Source organism: Rhipicephalus microplus, chromosome 2, assembly GCF_043290135.1.
Source record: "Rhipicephalus microplus isolate Deutch F79 chromosome 2, USDA_Rmic, whole genome shotgun sequence".
In the NCBI taxonomy this organism is placed as follows: Eukaryota; Metazoa; Arthropoda; class Arachnida; order Ixodida; family Ixodidae; genus Rhipicephalus; species Rhipicephalus microplus.
In genome coordinates, this window is record NC_134701.1 from 235,931,883 (window position 1) to 235,952,594 (window position 20,712).

Genomic DNA, 20,712 nt, shown 5'->3' on the forward strand with positions numbered 1-20,712 from the left:
AAATGGAATATACATGATGTGTATCATTTCCATGTCATACTGCTATGCTTTTTTTAGAATTGAATATAGCAATGCAATCTCATTTCCTGTATTATTTTTAGCCCCAGTGCTGGGTAGCAAACCGGATGCTAATATCTGGTTTACCTACCGGCCTTTCCTTTTTCTCTATATCTCTCTCTCTACTGACGGCGCGGGAAATTTATTCAACAAATTCTTAATCAACTGATTCAACGATTGTGTAATGCCCATATTTTTGTATTCCTGACTACTTATCTACATTAAATTGATTTAAGCGAAATGTTTTCTTTTTCATTCGTTATTCATCGTGTGATTTGTATACTGGTCATGTTACATTTCTTTCGATTCAAAGTGTGTGGTGTATTGTGTATTGTAATTTGTACCACCGATGCTGAGCGCCAACAGGAGCGGGAGCCCTTAGTATGACCTTTTCGATCTTTTGCACCTGCTCCTTGTTTATGTAATGGAAGTAAAATTAACTTCAACTAAGTACGTGTAATTTGGAATTACTGGAAACCAAGTGAAAGAGGAACAACAAAAATATTTCAGATCCTTAAGGGCACCAAGAAGATTGGTAAAAGTATATATATATATATACAAGAACATCGTAGACTTATCACGACAATAGATCCTGTAGTTCATCTATATCAGACATTATGACACCCTCGCAAGTATCTTTCAAAAGTCGTCTTTCACCTCCCGGTGTTACTCAAGAATGTAAAATGACTACCTCAACATGTCGAGGAGTGCACATATGTAAACTAGCTAGATTTTTTTTTTCTTGATAGCAATTTCCCTTGAAATTGATTCGTTGCCTTGTTGATGTTCTAAGTTCTTGGCATCCCGCTGGTTGCTGAGCTTGATAATTCCGCACGTTTTTTTTTTCAATATTATTCGAGTGTTCTCTACACATCAATTGTTATTTGACGTATTTCTTGAAATCACTAAGATCATCAAGATTCACCAAGACTAATATTTATCAAATGGATAAACAAACATGCTCTAAAAGCGTGCTTCCGGTCAAGTGGTGGGCAGAAGGAATACTCAGTTCGGTGGAGAGTACATCCATTCCTGCGGAAACCAGCGGGATGCCGTAAAAGTCGCACATGTACGCTAGACAAATCCAGGTCTTTGTACTTCGGTAACATTTATTTCCTAGCAAAGTTGGGGCAAGTCAGTAGTCGTGCCTCGCCTAGGCAGTCAGAGCAGAGAAAACACTTTTCAAAACCAGTGACAGCCTACGAAGAGAAGCCGGCTCTAGGCTCGACAACGCTTGATCACAGCACGAATGGCTAACGGCATCAACCATTTTATACTTCAAAGACACAGTCTTTTGACGGGGTGAATCAATGTCACTATGCATAATTAATCAATCATGCCAGATGAATCACTTAGCTGTGCATTGTATCCTGCACTTGTCAACGTTGATATCTTAGAAAACAGCCTAAACGAGTTCGCTTGTGAACCATGACTATCTGTGCTTGCACTAACGTCTTTGCGCCCTGTTGATGAGTTCGAGCAGAGCCTTGTTGCACACGTCCGGGTAGTTTGCCAACGTGTGCGATCCATCCTTCAACTCGATTACCTTCACGATCTCGTCGCAACCATCTGCGAATGGAAATAGAAGTGTTAACGTCACTCAGGCATGCTTACATTACAAATGCTTCAGCACACTTTATTTGGGAATATACGTGGCGACGCAACCGGGTGAGTCGGTGTACATGGTCTGTGAAAACAAGCAAACTAGCTGATGAACAATAAAGAAGAAACGTACAGATCAGTGCTAATCCTGTACAGCATACTCCTGGGTACACAAAATAGCGGCAGGTTGAGAAGCTACTTAACAGCGTGTAACGTTAACTGCTGTTTTCAAGGTCAAGAAAAACTTTTCACAGTAGAATGAGAATACGTAAGCAAGATGCCTTCACAAGTATTATGAGCCGCTGTGCACAGATGTTTCTTTTTTACAATGTCCGCCCCCCTTTCTTCACCATCCAGTTCCTTTCCCCCCAACCATGATTGTGTTTTACAGACGAGTGCTGTTGGCGCCGAAAGAATTGAAGTCACCACACAGCAGCTGTTCTTGGTGCCACGTCATGTCTTGTGCATCGATAATGCAAAGAAACAGTAAAATTGCTTGCCACTGTAGAAAGACGCTTGAGTCAGACTGGCACAAGATCATGGAAAAGTAGTGCGGAAGCAGCACTACTTTTCCGTGAGAGTGGTGCTGCAATGAGAGTGGTGCTGCATTGTATGTGTAATGTACGTAGTGTAACCTTTCACACTATCATGGCAAGACATCAGCCAAGTTGTCTCGATGACGGCACGAGGAACCTAAACATGTTTGTGCCCTCCATCACAGGAATCAATATGACACGAAAGTGAACGTGTCCTTACGAAGGTAGTTCAGTGTTTTGTGCAATGATAAATGAAAGCTTGCGCGATAGCTGTTAGTTTTTGGTGGCTATAGCACCGTTTGATGTAGGCGCACCTACGTTGATGCATGTGGCGCATCTCCACCCCGACGACTAACGCCATAGATTATGATTAAACCTTTGTGGTAGGTGTATAAAATGGTTCACATGAACCGGGACACAGCGTATGGCAAATCCCGTGCAAAAATGACATAAATGGGAACATAATCAGCAGTACTCTATATGCGCTCATGGAAAGCGTCGTATTTTTATGCGAAAAATGGGAAGGTGTGCGCTCTTCAGTGAGGGAGCAACCTATGCTTCTGCTCGTACATACGCTACCACACAATACTTTAGGAACTCGAGAGGCAGAATTCAAAGCTTGAGCCGTGAACGTCCGAAGACGTTACGCTGTTCTCTGCAGTGTCTGTCACTGAAACAAAGCACTTAACAAACGTTACTGAAACGAAAAGAAAGCGAAAACCGGGAAGCTTGCTGGGCGACCAGAATTTTTAAGTCATTGTAAAAAATATTTTATGCATATTGCCTGGCTCTGGTGTGTGGAGAGCGTTGAGAGCGCACACCATGGAAACGAAAGATGTCCCTTTTGGGGTGCCTCTGATAAGGGTCAGCACTCGTTTAAGTAAAAGTGACATCTGGTTGTTATTCATATCTTCTAAACGACGCCAGAGAATCCAACATCGATACGCAATGGCACATGAACACAAGCACAATGCGCTTGCATCATTCAACTATTTTCATGGAATGATGCGGGGTCTTTTAAAAGAAAATGAGGATGTCAATCACAATAGTATATATATGCCGACTGCGAAAACGTTCCGATACAAGGATATAGGGTGCATTATTTGAGTCGTCTATTTCTTAGTGACTTCAACACACCTGCTTAACGACAAGCTACATTAGCAAACGCCGAGAAACAACAAAAAGGCCGGTTCCTCCGTGTACTGACTACGGATTTCTCACGCTGCTTGAGTTATCATACATATAACGTACGTATTCGTACCACTTGAGATGAGGTTCCCATTAGCGTCGTAGAAACACACCCCTGTGGCGTCGCAGCCCAATTTCCTCAGCAGTTGCCGGTTGTCCTTCTTCGAGATGAATCTATCGTCGCCGCCCACAGTCACGAGCGTCGGCATCTTGCGGTGTCGAATTGTAGCCAACTGCTGCTCAACCTGCAACAATATGAGGGCGCTGGTATTGTGTCATTCACCTCTATATGGTATCACGAAGCTGCCAGGTCTGAGGTGTTGCTGGCCTATTGCGGGTGTTGATAATACCTAGCGCAAATCACGCCAGTATGTATGGCAGCATTACAGATTATCTTAGGATCACCTGTTGGAGCGCGCAAACGCGAACAGCATGATTTGCTGGAATGGAGAAGATCGCCGCAGCACTAGAACCATGCTTAATCGCTGTCTCTTCCTTGTGCGGCTGTGCGCTGGCGTGAAGCAGCCGCATCTTCGATGGATCTTGGTGTCTCACCGACTGCTGATCGGGACGTGCCACCAACAGCTTGCGAGCGCACCGACTGCCCTGTCCTTCACCCGGAGGATAGCCAGGTTCGTTCATCAGCATGCCGGCTATTCTGCAAACTAACTTTGTAGGTGACACTACCTATGCCGGTGGAATATTTAACACGCCCACCGGCGTGACGTAAGCGAGAAAATGCGGCAAAAAAACTTTCCTGGTGGCGCTGCCACCTTAAAAATCTCGAGCCAAACATCGTGACGTAACACATTTTGAAGACGTCTACTGAGTCTTACATAGCTTCCAATCGATCTAAATGAAGTACATTATAACCTGTAGGTGCCATCGACTAAGCATACGAAATTCCAGAACACTTCATCGAGCCAATGTCACGAAAATGCCGAAAATACATTTTAAATTTTTTACGTCACGTGCGGATACTTTGGCACAAAATTTAAGAATGAAACTTTCACCTCGGATATCTCCACTAATAATGAACTTATGATAGTGAACCATGTGGTATTAGAGTTCTCAGAGTGCAGTTCAACAATCTAAACCAAGCCGTTGTTCCCCTTTAGTGTCCCCTTAAGTTACACAACCGGGTACCAGACTCCGTGCAAGACATAAGAACGAGCTTCGGTGAAAGACACGTGCTAAATTACCTTAAAATTTTCAGTCGACTGCACTAGGCAGCACTAGACTGCACTGTACTCTTCCTCCTTCAAGGTTTCTACAATGTACCTATACTCCTGGATCGGCCCATCTTTCACCAAGCGATGATGTCATGCGATGTCTCATTTGACGTGACGATGCTATGACGCCATAGTGATGCTACCAATTTCGATGCTCTGTGATGTCGCACGATGACGTCAGAATATGCTGTTCCTCCACGCGATGCTCGCACGGAGGAGGCCCCGCGGGTTGTTTGCTTGTTTGTTTGCTTTTTGTACCACTTGATTGGCTTGCCGTGTACATATGCGCTTGCCGTGTACATATGCTTGCCGTGTACATATGATTCGCTTGCCGTGTACATATGCGTACGATAGGCTTGAACTAAAAAAAGTGCATTCACGAACCCGATGCTCGTCGCATCCGATGCTCGAGTGGTAAGCGAAGAGGACGTCACATGGCAGGCCCATGGCTCGGTGCATGCTCAACATCATGACAGCTCTGAAGAAGAAAATCATGAAGCGTGCTCCACGTCGACTCTTGGATGCCCACCTGACAGCAGGATTGAAGAGCAGAGGGTTCCGGGAGCTCCTGCAACACGAAGTCAACTGATTTCGTTTGTGGCTCACCTTTCTTGCTATTGAACTGATAACTACTACTAAACAACCCATTAAACTGGTAAAATCATTAGCTTTTCACCTCTTTCTGTCTTTTCTTCTAATTAGGTGTACGGGTGTAAAGAAAAACAGGACAACATCAGTAAGCTCCAGTGCTCGGTACGATAAAGTTGCAAAAATGCATCAGTGGAGTTACTGGGTGATTCAATATTAAACTGTATAAACTTGTTTTTTATTTTTTTATTATTCGTTGAGGTTTTGTTGTAAATGTCCACGGAAAAAATATGGTTAACTATACAACTCGCGAACTACCGCAATGCAAGCATTGAATTTTCATTTTTGAAGGAATCCTTTTTTTCTTTTGATGAGAATCGATTGTGAGAGGAATAACTCCAATGGATGGTCATCAAGTCACAGGCGCCCGTTTGAACATCGTAAACGTTGTCGCGTTCGATGGGATGAGCTCACCCGAGGGGTCGGGTTGCGACAGGCGCAAGCAGGGCCAAGGACTTCACATCAATGCTGGGCTCCTCTGCAGCCACCTGCAACGCGGGAGCACTTCCTGTATCGTGACTGACTAGCGCGTCGATTCTGCAGACAGAAAAAAAACGTAAAGTGGCCCGCTGTCAACACACATGCGTAGATTCAGGACCCAGTTGTCGAGAAGCAAAAAATTATCCCATACAATATGCTCAGTAAGATCGTTGATCTCTCGTTGCAATGTTTCAAGTCGTGGTCCACAAATACCTTGATGCTTCACACACACAAACTATATATATATATATATATATATATATATATATATATATATATATATATATATATATATATATATATATATATATATATATATATACAAAAAGAACACTTTTCTAGTAGTGCTTACTTGTTAATCTTCAGTTGCTTGAGAAAATCGACGACTAGTCTTGTCTTCTCATCGCAGCTGTGCCACCAGTAGCCGGTCTCCAAGGTGAAGGCATAGTCTGGTGAAACATAAAGGAAAAATCTGCTGGCAAAGAAGTGACAATGAAGCCATTAAAGTGCGTTCAAAACAAAGGCTGCTTAGGTGTCTAACAACAACAACAACCACAACAACAACAACAACAAAAGGCATGTGACAGAGATGACGTGACATGAGGCACACGTAAAGCTAGAAATATATCTGAACTATCACATCGCACGTGAAGTATTTCGTTCGCGTGAATTCAAAGCACGGCGAGCACTAATAAGAAAGATCAAGATTAGATTTACACAATTTAGACATGGAGGAATAGCTTTATCGTTACTGAGAGTCAGGAGCGAAATACAAGTGGAGACTATACATTATTTGTTTAAAAAAGGTGCCTCAAAGACATTGTCATCAGTCTGACTTTTTCCAGTCAGGTCTCAGCAACGAACAAAATAAAAATTAAGGCAGCCTCACACTCGAGCTGACAGTCGTGAAGATCAACACGTCGACTGAGAAGAGAAAGATTGCTTTCGCTTTGAAGTCATCTTAGGTAACCGCATGAGGAACTCCGCGAGTTACTACAGCACAATGAGCAGCCACATAATAAAAAAGTTTGCAGCATATCCACGGAGTGAATGATGGAGAGTGGGGCGAAGCATTCGTCCGTCCATGCGTCCGTCTGTGTGACCGTCCATGCGTATGTTCGTGCGCCCGTCCCTGCGTTCGTTCAGGCATCCGCCCCTGCGTCCGTTCATGCGTCCATCCATGCATCTGTCTGTGTGTGTGTCCGTTCGTCCACCTATTCAACACTCCAAGTCCCACCATCTCGCATCTTTTTGTCATATATTCCCCATGTAGAAGCACTGCCATTCAGTGGACATTCCAAGGACTAAACGAGAGGTGGCACACGCACACTTTCTTACGGCTTGCCCTTCGGGTCTACTTCCCACCTTCAACCACCTTGAGTTCATGGTATATACTAATTCACTGTATTCATGGCACTGCGGCCCAATGCTCGCTAAACCTTTCTAAAACCAAGGAGGTTACGCCCAGCGAGTATGACGTAGCAAACTTTTTCAGTCAGATAGTGCTCAATGTACATGCCAATGGCTGCTAATGGGAAATGAGAGGCGGAGAATTCGGCTTTTACTTTCTTACGGCTTGCGCTTCGTATCTACTTCCCATTTTTAACCACCTCGAGTTCAATCGTGGTATATACTAGTTTATTGTATTCATGGCCCTGCGGCTCAACGCTCGCTCAACCTTTCTAAAACTAAGAAGTTTACACCCAGCGAGTATAATGTAGCAACCCTTTCTTGTCCGATAGTGCTCAATTACATGCTAATGGCTGCTAATGGGGATCGCAGCGTGCGCGTTGACTAAAAGCCGAATGCTCTTGTCTCTCATCCCCCATTAGCAGCCATTGGCATGTACATTGAGCACTATTTTTTATTGTTAAACAACGCACAGAAGAAATCTCTCACCGGCACCACCTTGGAGGTCAAGATGTTATACTTGGCATCACCTTTCAAGTCAAAGCGTAAGACTGGTTACATACTACGACAAGACGCGAGAGGAACGGGTGCCGCTATAAGGAGCTTCGCTCCTAAAAAGCACTGTAACAAAAACTTTGCATCTTGCTTTTTTTTTTGTTGCAATAAGTAGTTTAGGAGTTCTGACGTCTTCATGACGGCTGGAAACCTGGTTCGCGCGAGCGTGCGAAGGTTATTTATTCAGAGACGTTATTAGAGCGCCCAGCCTCAGTTTCGCTTTCAAAGAGCACCGAGCTAGACAGGAGCAGTTCTGGGGGCAGGATAAGCACAGCTTTCCACGTTACCACGCAAAACTGTGACGTGGGCGCCGCACTGAAAGTGAGGACACGCAAAGATACCGGTACGGAGGATGAACTTGCGACAGCGCAAGCGCAAGGAGCGTGCCAGCAACCACCAACACAAACTCGTGATGTATGCTTGTTTACATTGCCACTGCGCTGATGTCGGGGTCACAAGGGGCTTTAGATGCCTCATAAAACACAAAAATTGACCATGCGTCCCACGTCATCAGCGCCTTCTGTTCCGCGGCAGCGGGGACGAGTGATGCAAAACGATCATCATCAAAAGATGATGACACCATATATGGTGTCGTCATCTATCTATCATCTATCGTACCATCATATATAATGTTACGATGACATCACAGGAGGAGGAGGGGGAATACATTTTGTTATAAGAAACCAGCAGGTCTAGGCCTCCCATGAGGGGACGACAAGGGCTTGCCTCAACGCTGCCTCATGGGCGTGCTGGGTCGCTCAGGTACTCGTCAAGAGCATGACATCACAGATCACCAAAATTTTCGAGACATCACTTTGACGTCACGGTAACGTCTCTTACCGTAAAGTCACATGATGACGTAATCACACTAGATTGTAGCTTGGTCAATGGTGGTCCGATCACGGAAGCAATGCAAAACCATGGGTGAACCACCTCCGACCTCGGAGGCTGTGTGAAACGACGTCAGGGCGCAGAAAGTTATCGAAGAGTGGCTGGCAGCGTCGATACACCGGTTGAGAGGATACAGAAGATGGCTTTTGTCTTTAAGTCGTCTTAAGTGAATGTACAAGAAACTCTGCGAGTTTTATTCGGCTGTAGGAGCCGGAGGCATTCCGCCGAGTGGTGGTAAGCAAGAAACAGTGTCATACCAGGCCAGTTCAAGCAGAGAACGTCGACTCCATTTTGGTCGAGGAATCGGATGTTTCTTCCGTAGTCCTCGTAGTGTTCCGTGAGCATCAAGGTTAGTGGTCGCTTCGTGAAATCGCCGCGCTCCATGCGGTCCAGCCCAGTGTGGATGTACAGGACGGGAACGCGAGCGCCCGTCTCTGGCGCCTGGTCGTAGCCCCGACGACCTTCGGCTCGCCATTTCTGTGCACCGAGAAAAGGTGAAAGGTTTAAGACACTTGCAAGTGGGCAAGGAAATGGGGTAGGGAGTAAGCACACCGTCACGCAACCAGCATTTGCAAGCTTCCAACCAATATCTCTTCGATTTTCTTTTCCTCTTTCGTTATATTCTGTCTCATTTTCTTTCGCTCTTAGTAACATCTCCTTTTTATCTTAGTTTACGAACAGTGCAACTTAAAAGTAGTTACAGTGTAACTTCGGCAGCAAAGATACAAGAATATAAAAGAGCGCTGTCTTCTCTTATTCCCCTTACTTCTTCCCCAGTAAAGGGTAACCAGCCAGTCTGAGAATTGGCTAACCTCCCTGCCCTTCGGCCTATTTATTCCCCCTTTCCTTCCTCCTTACATCACGTGTATTCATCTCCCTCCCCTTCTCTTAACAGAATAATAATACAAATATCTGTGGTTACGCACAAAAAACATGACAATGACGCACGCCGTAGTGGAGGGCTCCCGAAGTTTCGACCGTAGGGTTTTCTTTAAGATACTATCAGCGTCAAATGAAACCTTAACAGCGGCAAGCCTTTGCGATAGTGTAGTGTGTGCCGTCCAGTTATCGCCATTGACAGGCGCACGCATCCTGTTCGGCAGCTTTGCGCATATATATATGCATGCCTGTTCGTAGTGATAAGTGGACGGCGTGCACTATTCCATCGAGAAGGCTTGTCGCTATTCGTGTTTCATTTCATGCTAATAGTGCAATGACATCTTACAGTATACGGTCCTCTGGCATTTCACCTCCATCTAAAGGCCATCGTCACGGCAAGAATGAATATTCCATGTTAGCTTTCGCAGATAACCCCAAAATTTTTCCGTAACACAGGCTATTTTTGTAGCAGGTATCAGCGAATAAACATAAATAACACTACGAGCGTGTTATTGGCGTTCCTGTTTCGTCGCTTGTACCTTCTACTCAGACATCAACAGATTCGCCCAGCCAGCAATGCTAAGGAAGAACATAGCCTATACTTCAACCAACTAGGCTATGAGGTATCTTTCACCGACTGACCGTGTATAGGTCACCGCACGTAGTGATCCTGACGTGCCTTTCCCTGTAAGGAAGTAAATCCAAGCCAAGCATCTGTTGTCGAATTAGCCTCGCACTGGGCTGGGGCTTGTAATATCGTGGATCCCGCGCCGCGCCCTTCGAAGCCACGCGGTTAGTTCTTGCCATGGCAACGGCAAACCAGGAAACCGGGTAATCTTTGTGGGACACTGATTTGTGTGTGGAGCGCCAGAGGAGGAGCTGCCGGCATGGTGCGAACGCAGCGACCCGCACGAGATGGTTCATCAGGAAACCTGTGGGACCATCAAGAAAGCTATATCTTTATAAAGCCGAATTCCAGGGCAGTGAGAAACTACCTTAACTTCAGAGAGCCTAAAACAACGTTAAAACTTACTCTTGCCAAACCATAGCTCCCCTTGATTCACTTACACACCCTATAAGTAGTCGTTTCAGCACTGCAGTGGTCGCGTATAGTCAACATAGCTGTTCGCTTTAAAGAAAAAAAAATCACTAAAAGAAAAATTCAGGATGCTTCAATATTTCCATGTACACTTTTTGTCGATGGTGAACTCTGGTTCAAGGTGCGCTCGTGAGGCAGAGCCCACTTGAACACGTGCTGGACACATGCTGACTGCATGCGAGACAACTTCATGCACACTTCTTTTGATGAGCACGTGAAAGTAAACAGCATCGAGCGATTAGGGACATTGCACAGAGTTAATGGCTTACGAAAGAGTTATGTACACTGCCCTTTAGCAATGTTAGTCCAACATCAGGGATGCCCTTTAGCAATGATAGTCCAACATCAGAGAGATCTGAGCGCGACTTTTCCTTTACCTTTTTTTTTCCTAGAGTTATGGACAGTTCAACGTGATCGCGACTCAGCGGAGGGACTTGGTCTTTCTGTTCCGACGTAGGAGTGACCCGCAACGTGCTACAGCTCGCTCATAAAGATAATAATAAATGTTATCAATCCATTCTTCCACCCATCTGTCCAGAAGTGACAGTGCCATAACTACAAAATGTTTCAGCGGCTAACTCCAGCCCACGTAATTAATACTCTTGCGTCGTCACACTTTTGAGAAAATCCTATGATCTCGAAAAGACAAGATTTTTTTTTTTTTGATACCTTAGAACTCACCTGTTTGCAGCATCTTGCGTTCGCGTGTTCCACTCACGTAGATTTTGCAGGCGATCGACGTTTTCCAATATTCAAACCCAAGATGTTCTCGGCATTGCAGATGGCCCTACCGAAGGCACATGCCTGCTCCATGTAGTCCTGAAAAAAGAGGAAGTCGACAAACTCCATGCACCTGCAAAAATTAACCCATCACAAAGCCAAGCTATAATAACCACTACTGAAGTAAAACTTTCGAATTCATATTTTCGGCGAGAACGTAGCTTTCGATAGAAAGAAATAAACACACAAACGAAAGAAAATAATTAGAGAATGTCGACTCTACGTGGAGTCAGGAGCCGGTAACTCTTAACGCGTAGTTTAATTAGGGGATAGTGGCAATATACCTGCAAATAATAAAACAAATAAATATTTACTCTTGAGTACAAAAAGAAGGGCGCGTCCAGGCGGAACTTATACGTAGTTTTCCGTACAACTTCCCGATTTTGCCTCCTCTTCGAATTTCTTGTCCTCGCTGTCTGCAGCAATGCGGCCTTTTCTGCGCTCCGCGGGAAAGGGGTGACAGCACTTGAGTGTATACCGACCTCGAGGAGGACAAGGGGTGAGAGAGCAGCAAAGCGGGTTGCATAAAAAGGAGGAGAGGGAAGACGGTTAGAAGAGGAAAAGTATTTTTAACTGAGAGATTGTGGTTATATCAGAAGAAAAGAAAAGAAAGGTGCCGACCCGTAACTGTCTCTCCTTACGAGGACACCTCAACAGGTCAGCAGAGGAATGGGATATGGGGAATAAAAGATATAGAGAGAAGGAATAAAAAGAATAGAAGGAAAATAGATGGATAAGAAGCCGCCAGCCAACGAGAGGAAAAAAGAAGGAGATAGGAAAGTGGAGATCCGGTCGAAGCAGTCCAAGGGCGGGGTGCCACAATGCGAGAGCTGCACGGCATCAGGAGACCGCGGAGGGCGAACCAGTCGGCGGGAGCTACGCTGAAGTCGGAGATCGCGAGGGCACAACCGTCCAGCTTGAAATCCTCCGAAAGCGAATGATATTTTTAACTGGGAGGGCACTTGTCAGCGTCAGAACGAGTTTGCGGCATTTACGAAATGGGATGAGGAGGTTTTTCTGCATAGGGAGATAAACAACAACCGGTTCGCCCAGCGGAGGAAACAAGTGAAGAGGGAAAGGAGGATTTCGAAAAGGAAGCAGCGCGACAAGCGGGGCTTCACGGGGCACAGCCACGGCGCGCTCGCAGAACCGTCGGACTGGAGTTACTGTACATGCTACCTTTAGGCTACCTAAAGGTAGCATATACAGTAACTCTACGCCGGACCCACGCGGCGTACGCCATGATATGATTATGGGGAAAGCCGTTGTGGAAGGCTGCGCGAATATTGAGCATCTGATGTTAGTTAACGTGCGTCTGAAACTAAGTACACATGCCTATGGAGCTTTGCGCCCATGAGAATACTGCCGCCGCGGCTGGTATTCGTCCCGTGACCTTCGGATCACGGGGTCGAGCACCTCGGTCACTACATCACCGCGACCAGACCGTTAGCGTAGTCAGAAGAACAAGAAAGAACGTTCATTTAAGCGTATAGCGCATCTTTATAAGTAGCCGAGAGACAGGGATATAGGGAAGGTCACGTGTAGGCAATGGATGTCCTATCTACGGAGGGAGACCCAGGTTAAGAGATAAAAAGGTGCGCGCACTTCGAAGACGGGTGAAGATGCGACACTTTAGAAATGCCCAGGTTAAGCGACGTATACGCGATCAGCCCTTGGATTGTCTTATCCAACAGAAACGGGTGTCTTTGTTTGTCGGAGACTTTCCCGAGGCAGATTCAAAGATGACGGCTGCACTGACGCCACTTTTTTTTTTCTGTAGGGAAATGTGGTTTGAGTAAATTAATTATAGAGATTACTTTGGCATCTATTGTTGAAAACGAGTTCATGCATGGTAGCAGTCACCAAAGTCGTTACCGTTGCCAACGGGTCAAATATGGCCGTTTTACTATAGGTGAATTTTCTAGGTTTCAGAGGTTATGCATGCCAACACCAGCTTTTGTTCCGCTTCTGTTAATATTTTTCATCTGCACGTTACATGACCAGTACTAGCGATCATAGTCAACAAAACAGCAATCCCTATGCAGTAAGCCCTGAATGAAAACATGTCACTGCGACATTACGAGGAACCCGCCACGGTAATCCACTGGTTACAGTGCTCGACTGCTGACCCGAAAGGTTGCGGGATCGAATCCCGGCAGCGGCGGCTGTATTTTCCATGGAGGCGAAAAGGCTTGATGTCATTTGCTTACATTTTGGTGCGCGATAAGGAACAATAGGTGGTAAAAATTTCCCTGACTGGAAGTTTTTGGACGTTAACCGTCAAGAATTATTATTAGAGATTACGAGGCGACGACGCTCTTTCCTGACCGACACTGCACTTAGGTGGTAAACGCGAAAACACTTGACTGATTAAGGAAATTCCGTGCCTCACACATTAAACCGAAAGAGCCGTTTTTTTTTTTTGCTATTCTTTTCGCGTATCCCCTTTCGTGCACTGAATGCGAAATTGGCACGGAGCAGAGACACAAAGTCGACTGGCGGAGCCCGAGGAGGCGCGGCGCCTAATGGGCACACCAACCATGTCCAAGATCGATGTTCACGTAAAGTGACGTTATAACATGACCTAATCACGTGCTTAAGTGAACATGCGACTTAAAGGCGTGCTGAACGAATGTAAAAGATTTTTCGGATTGTTGCTGTAAACAAGAAAAAATGTGGTGACGGGATATATAAACGAGTATTGCCGTGCCTGGGAATGCATCGAATGTATTTTACAGCTACATTTAGAAAAAAAAATGGACAATCACCTTCGAATTTGACATGGAGGAGGTGGTTTCTCAATGACGTGTCATAGCAGTGTGACGTCACGGGGAGACAGCAACTTGCGATGTACTAGCGGCAAATCTTATATCTGCTCGTAGTGCTCGTAAACAACGACGAGCGAAGTGTCATCCAGTGACGTTGACAGAGAATTCTGCCGTGTAGGCCGCGTGCAGGACGCACGACTCGCAAACTCCAGGGAGCTGTGTACTGTTACAGTGTCTAGAAAAATACTACCTAGTGTGCTGAGCGCGCGCATTTTGTACGAGAGAGGGTGGTCCGACAAGTGATGACTGCGCTCAGTTGCCGCAAGCGGCGCTGCGAGTCGAGTGGGTGCCCGATTGTGCGAAGTTGTTTTCTCGTCCATTTGCTGCCGGAGCCTGGCTACGAGTAAGATAACTGTTTTACAGCTGTTATCTGTCGTATTGTGAAGTTCGATTTTGCCAGATGTGAGCAGCAACATGCTGAGATGTTAAAGGCTAGGGGCAGTGCAAAGAAAGGACATGTTTTGTGCATATGTGTTGAAGCGGTTATCAGTCGAAAAGGGAAAGAATATCTTTGTTTACAGCACCGACGGACACAGCACGGCTTGCAGAATGGGAAAGCAGGATCACGAGGGCAGACACAAAGCTGACGCCGCAGGCTGTCGTTTGCGAACGACATTTTGAGAGTGACTGCATCGAACGATCTTTTCAGATTACGGTGAAAGGTGTCGTGAATGAAATCGCCCGAGAGAAGCCGCGCCTGAAGCCCGATGCTGTCCCTACAGTGTTCACAAATTGCCCAAAACATCTTGTACCTAAGAAGTGTGTACGTGTGTGTGTGCGTGAGTGTGTGCGTGTTTTGTAGGCGGCAGCCAACGGTGAGGTGTATGTTACGACATTACCTTCATTTGATATTGCTAAATACGAGTACTGTGAAAGAAGTCGCGTAGATATTGTACAATAAAGCGTTTTGTAAAGAACTCTCCTAAAATACGGAAAAATGGAAAGTTAGCCTCGCGCGACTCGGCCTACTGAAAGCTTCGCAGCGCTTGCGGAGCGCGCGGATTGAACGCAGATGCACCCACTCGCACCGCCGCACCCACTCGCGCTGCAGCGCACCAAGCGGGCGCCATCGGCAGTCATCAGCGACGGAGCCATCTCCTCGCCCGCGCTGAGCACACTAGGCAGTATTTTTCTAGACACTGCAGTACTGTGTTGAGTCATCGGAAGAATGTTCATTGCAGTGGGGCTGTCTTGCAGATGCTCAGCGACAAAAGCTTTAAAATCAAAGTAAGATATTTAACGCATGTTGTGCGACTCAAGTGTGTGGAAAGCGCTAACAAAGCAGCGAGAAATGTCTCTTTTGCATTGTCTCAAAATCATTTCAGATCTTTTTCTTTTTTTAGTGAAAGCTGTTATGAGATCACAACTCTGGTCACGCGCAGTTGTCCCATCGCCGCCAGTGTCCGTAACCCCATCGCACGAATTCAGAAGAAAAACCTAGCAGCAAAGACACAGTAAGGCTTGAAATCCGGGTCTGTAGGGTGCCAGTCCAGTATTCTACCACTGAGCTATGCCGGTGCTTGTGACTTGTTCGCAAACCTAGGAACAAAGACACAGTGGGGCTGTAACCCGGGTCTGCTGGATGCCAGCGCAGTATTCTATCACTGAGGTACGCTGGTGCTTGTGACTTGTTGGCAAACTTGCCTTAGCCAGGCTTTGTGTCGGGAAAGAAATCGCGTTAATATGACTTATAAAGCGTTTTAAAAGAGCAAAATAACTAGTCGTTGCACAATGCGAATAGCGCAACGAGTGGCTCGTTCAATGCTCCAACACAATACAAAAGGAAGAGCCTGGAAACTGTGGCACACACACCCATAATGTGGGATTGTTCTTGTTCCCCTATTACTTGTGACGCATACCCACTTCAGTCATAATTCCTCATCGTCGACAGCCACTGCATAAACAGTTGGCACTAAATTCCTTGAAAGTGTTGAGCGGGTACCACGCGTCTCAGAATAATGACTTAAAGTAGCATAGAGAATGCCGGCCTACTACACAAAAGTTTATTAATAATGCCCTAGTGGGCATCAAGCACGTGTGCTTGCAGTAGTAACCCAATGAGTGTTTTGAAAAGGCTCTAAAAGGTCGCTCTTCTAGCTTTCGCTGTGACTGTGCTGCACCTTCCAAGCGTTTTTTTTTTTTTTTTTAACGTTCTCAGCCCCGTGATTGCGTCGAATGGCTCAGCGCTGAAAATTTACGCCGTCAGATGTCTAGCGGATATTTTTTTTTTGTTTTAATTGTAGCATTGCACAAAAAATACAGGCACACACACACTGGACATACGATACAGGCGCTATTTCTTGCGCTGTTATACAATGAATTAACTCGAACTGGCTCGACTTTTCTTCCTATAGTAACGAATGTTGTTCGTTCCCGCTTCACGGGACAAGACTTTGCATTATTCAGCGCCCGGTTTACCCCAGAAGAAGAACTTGTTAGAATGCAACCCATTTGTTCAGTGGCTGTGACACTGTGCTGCCCGATATGTGGTTGCTAGTTCGATTCCCTTTCACGGCAGTCACGTTTTGATGAGTTTGGGTGGGTTGATATAGATCCCACTGAAACATGGAAGCTTAGGTCAGTTTCAAAGAACATTCAAAGCATTCAACTCATCCCGTCATGAGGCAGTTCGCAGAGCGATATTCCCAATTAATTTACACTAAGGTTATTCAACACGCACGTAAATATGAGCACATAGATGTTACATATGGCTCGCATCGAAACGCGACAGCAGTGGCCGGGAATCGTATCTGCGTCCTTAAGAGTAGCGCGTAAATCATTGTCAGCAAAAAAAGAATATGAAGAACTGAAGATTTACTTACAGTGATAGGTCCCGCAACGACTTGATAAAAAAGTTGAATTAGGGCTACAGCTAAAAGGAAGACTTTCAGCTTTATAATGTGCTGAAGTGATAACTATTCATACTGAAATTCACTAATTACGATAACTAATAACTGAAACATTCAACTTAATGTATGCAAACGTGCTAGGCGATTTCCTTTTTACAGAACATTTTGATCGGCATACCTTACTAATAAAAAAACCGCTTTCAGGTGCCACTTTTTGCAAACGCAAACCGGTAGAAATAACATTAGTAGCAATGACACAGTGGGGCCCGAACCCAGGTCCGCTAGGTGCCAGCCCAGTATTCTACCACTGAACCACGCCGGTGCTTTTGAAAGTAACACTTACATATATAGATAGATCATGCAGTGCACCAGCACGCACAGAAACAGACAGACAACAGGAACAAACTACAAGAAGACACCGCACAAACTAGTCCGACGCATCATTTGGTAGAAATGAAGACAGCGGCTAAAAGAGAAGTGGCAGGCAATAATTATCGGCATGTATTCTGTGTTGCGAACGAGAGCAGAAGCACGATATACTTACAGCACAGTAGATTCTTCAGGAAGCCCGAACGCAAGAGAACGAACCTGAAATGCTGGACGACTTGCAAAGTTAGCCGTCCCTCCTCAGTTACAAGAGCACTTTCACGGCCGCGCCACTAGCTAGTGGCAGCAACAACCCAATCGGAAACGCGATAAAGAGTGCTTACCAGCGCAAACGACAGGGCAGGGGGGGGGGGGGGAGAGAAGAAGAGACGAGACCCCTCCTGCCCTGTCGTTTGCGCTGGTAAGCACTCTTTATCATGTTATACCAACACGCCCAATCCTACTGTCTCTTGATGATCGGAAACGCGTGGCATTATTCCTATTCAGGTAATGTGCCCGCGATCCAGCGATGGGAGAGAGAGAGAAGGAATACATGACGTCACGATGACGCGAACAACACTGCGGATGGAATGAGATGAACGAGCCGGACAACTTTGTCAAAGAATTTATAACATTCATGGCGTGTTCCCAAATGCACGCTCTGTATTCCAGCATGCAGTTAAAGCTGATCACACTTCCAACACCGTCGACAAGCGTGCGCGTGAGAGCTTTGCCGCTGTGGCACCGAGACCAGCTGGCAGGGGCACGGTCCGAGATACGCATCAGTGGGCACAATTATTCCAGTCTGAGGTGGCGCAATAGACTGGTGTGGTCGTCGTCGATGCATCCTGCATCACCCGATGGGCAACGGCGATGCGATTCTGGCAGGCGTACTCGCAAAGACGCTCGAGAATAATTCATGTCGCCTGATGCGCTGATGAACTAAAGTGCTCGTTTTTATGAAAGGGAACACGGAAGCGCGTGGCCTGCACACTCCAGCGGCTGCTCGCAGCAAGTCCAAGCAGGAGCGAGAGCAAGCACGGTCTCTTTTTGCGTCACCTCGAGGCGAGCAAAACAAGCAGTCCGGGATTGGATCCCGGCTGCATTTTCGATGGAGGCGAAAATGGTGTAGGCCCGTGCGCTCAGATTTGGCTGCACGTTAAAGGGGCACTGAAACACAATTTTAGGAACCATGGAATTAATTGACTGGAAAAGCGTATTGCCTCACGAATTCAACGCCGCAAAAATTTTAAGAATCCGTCCAGTGCGAGCGGAGTTAAAAAGATTTGTCACACGCTGCAATCGCAATCTCTCTTCTCTCGTCCCGACGAAAGCGCTGGAAGCTAAGCGGGGAAAGATGGGAGGGGCAAACAAAAAAACGTCGCGCACGTTTTGTGACCTTGAGCGATTTAAATTTTTTTTTTTCTTCGAATACGTCGCTTTTACAGCACGATCGCGCGCGCATGGATGGATGGATGGATGGATATGGCTGTACCCTTTAGATCGGGCGGTGGCCAGCGCCACCAAGCCGTGTGGACAAGTAACGGCCTCCCACGACGGTCTCTGTAACGACTGACGGCGCCATGTTCAAATCAGCTAACGGCTGATAGATTGGCTAACTACGAGTGATTTTTGGGCTTACCGCGTGATTTGTCGAGAGAAGAGAAAACGATTTTTAGCTGACTTTGATAATTTATTGTGAATTCCAGGCCGCGTGCTGCGCTCTAATATTTGGCTTGCGTGTTGTCCGGAGCCTCCACTATATACGTTCGGCAGCATTTTCTGACCATGCTCAAAAAGTGTTGTAGGGCCCCTTTACAGAACCCCAGGCGATCGAAATTTCCGGAGCCCTCCACAACAGCGTCTCTTATAATCATATGATGGTTGTGGGACATTTAACCGCGCATAGCAAAACAAGCAGTCTCTGGTGTCACTGATATGAATAAGTAGCAAAACTGTAAGCTTCGCCCCCCCCCCCCTCTTTTCAAGAAGATTACACAAGAGGCCGATTTATCGCTTTGAAGGGGGAGGGGGTTGGCATTTTGCATCTGGTTTTATGTCACCAATGACAGCTTTTTTTGCTCACCTCACGATTCTCAAAACCACTATATGATTATTAGAAATGTCACAAAACCACTATACGATTATGAGAAAGCCTCGCCGCGGTTGTCTAGTGGCTAAGGTACTCACTCGGCTGCTGACCTGCAGGTCGCGAGTTCGCATCCCGGCTGCGGCGGCTGTATTTGAGACGGAAATGTTGTAGGCCCGTGTGCTCAGATTTGGGTGCACGTTAAAGAACCCCAGGTGGTCGAAATTTCCGGAGCCCTCCACTACGGCGTCTCTCATAATCATATGGTGGGTTGGCGACGTTAAACCCCACATAGCAATCAATTACGATTATGAGAAACGCTGTAGTGGAAGGCTCCAAAAATATCGACAACCTGGGGTACTTTAAGGTGCACCCAAATCTGAGCACACGGGCCTACAGCACTTTTACCTCCATCGGAAATGCAGCCGCCGCAACCGGGATTCGATCCCACGACCTGCGGGTCGGCAGCCGAGTACCTTAGCCACTAGACCGCCACGGCGGGGCGAAATTGAAAAAATAATCGTATAAAGTAGAACACTTGGGCAGCCACAGACGGATAAATAATAAGGACTATGCTTTTTACAACATCCCACGCACACAAAAATGTCAATTCATTATTCTACAAACATTTCTGAAGTCATACAAATCAATCATGCCCCTATTTATTATACTATCAGTTCCTTGGAAGTCTTATAAAGTGGGTGTGAGTAACTTACGTATTCAACGAAAGCAATAGCATACCGTTTGTGGCTCCAGTGACGGACTGCGACGGCATACAGGTGCGAAAAAGCAGATTATTTTATAAGGTGAACATAGTAGAACTTTATGGTATAAGCAAAATTACAGAAAACTGCGCCACTGTAAAGCCATTTGAAAAATCTTAACATTTATGTGCGCAACAAACCGACTTCATCAACTGAACTTTGGCTTCGTATGTTTGCAGTGCGGCGCGGACAAAACGCTTGCGGTGCTGTGGGGTGCACAATCTCCGAAAACAGCCCGATAACCAAGCCGCGCAGTGCTGATGCTGCAGTTTTTGTTGTGGCACGCACACAATACCTACTTTTTAACTTCGTCGACTTTTTGTGTATCCGATAGCCCCATCAAGAATAGAATAAACTAAATGCTTTGGATACCACGATCTCTTTTTTTTTTCGTCATGTTGGGGAGCTCTCGTCATCTCTCGTCTTTTTTTGTCATCTGAAGGAGCTCTTGTAATGTTT

General features: G+C 46.0%; 1 protein-coding gene across 1 annotated transcript; it reads right to left on the reverse strand.

Moving 5' to 3' along the window:
* Positions 1-1,148: 1,148 nt before the first annotated feature.
* LOC119170261 (uncharacterized) lies at positions 1,149-20,369 on the reverse strand. The gene is made up of 9 exons (XM_075877616.1): positions 20,231-20,369; positions 11,259-11,396; positions 10,121-10,410; positions 8,857-9,076; positions 6,096-6,192; positions 5,678-5,800; positions 5,000-5,183; positions 3,457-3,628; positions 1,149-1,626 (listed from the first exon to the last, which is right to left on the reverse strand). Exons 2-9 carry the CDS (start codon positions 11,269-11,271, stop codon positions 1,505-1,507), a joined length of 1,221 nt encoding a protein of 406 aa, XP_075733731.1. The 5' UTR covers positions 11,272-11,396; positions 20,231-20,369; the 3' UTR covers positions 1,149-1,504.
* Between the last annotated feature and the right edge of the window lie 343 nt (positions 20,370-20,712).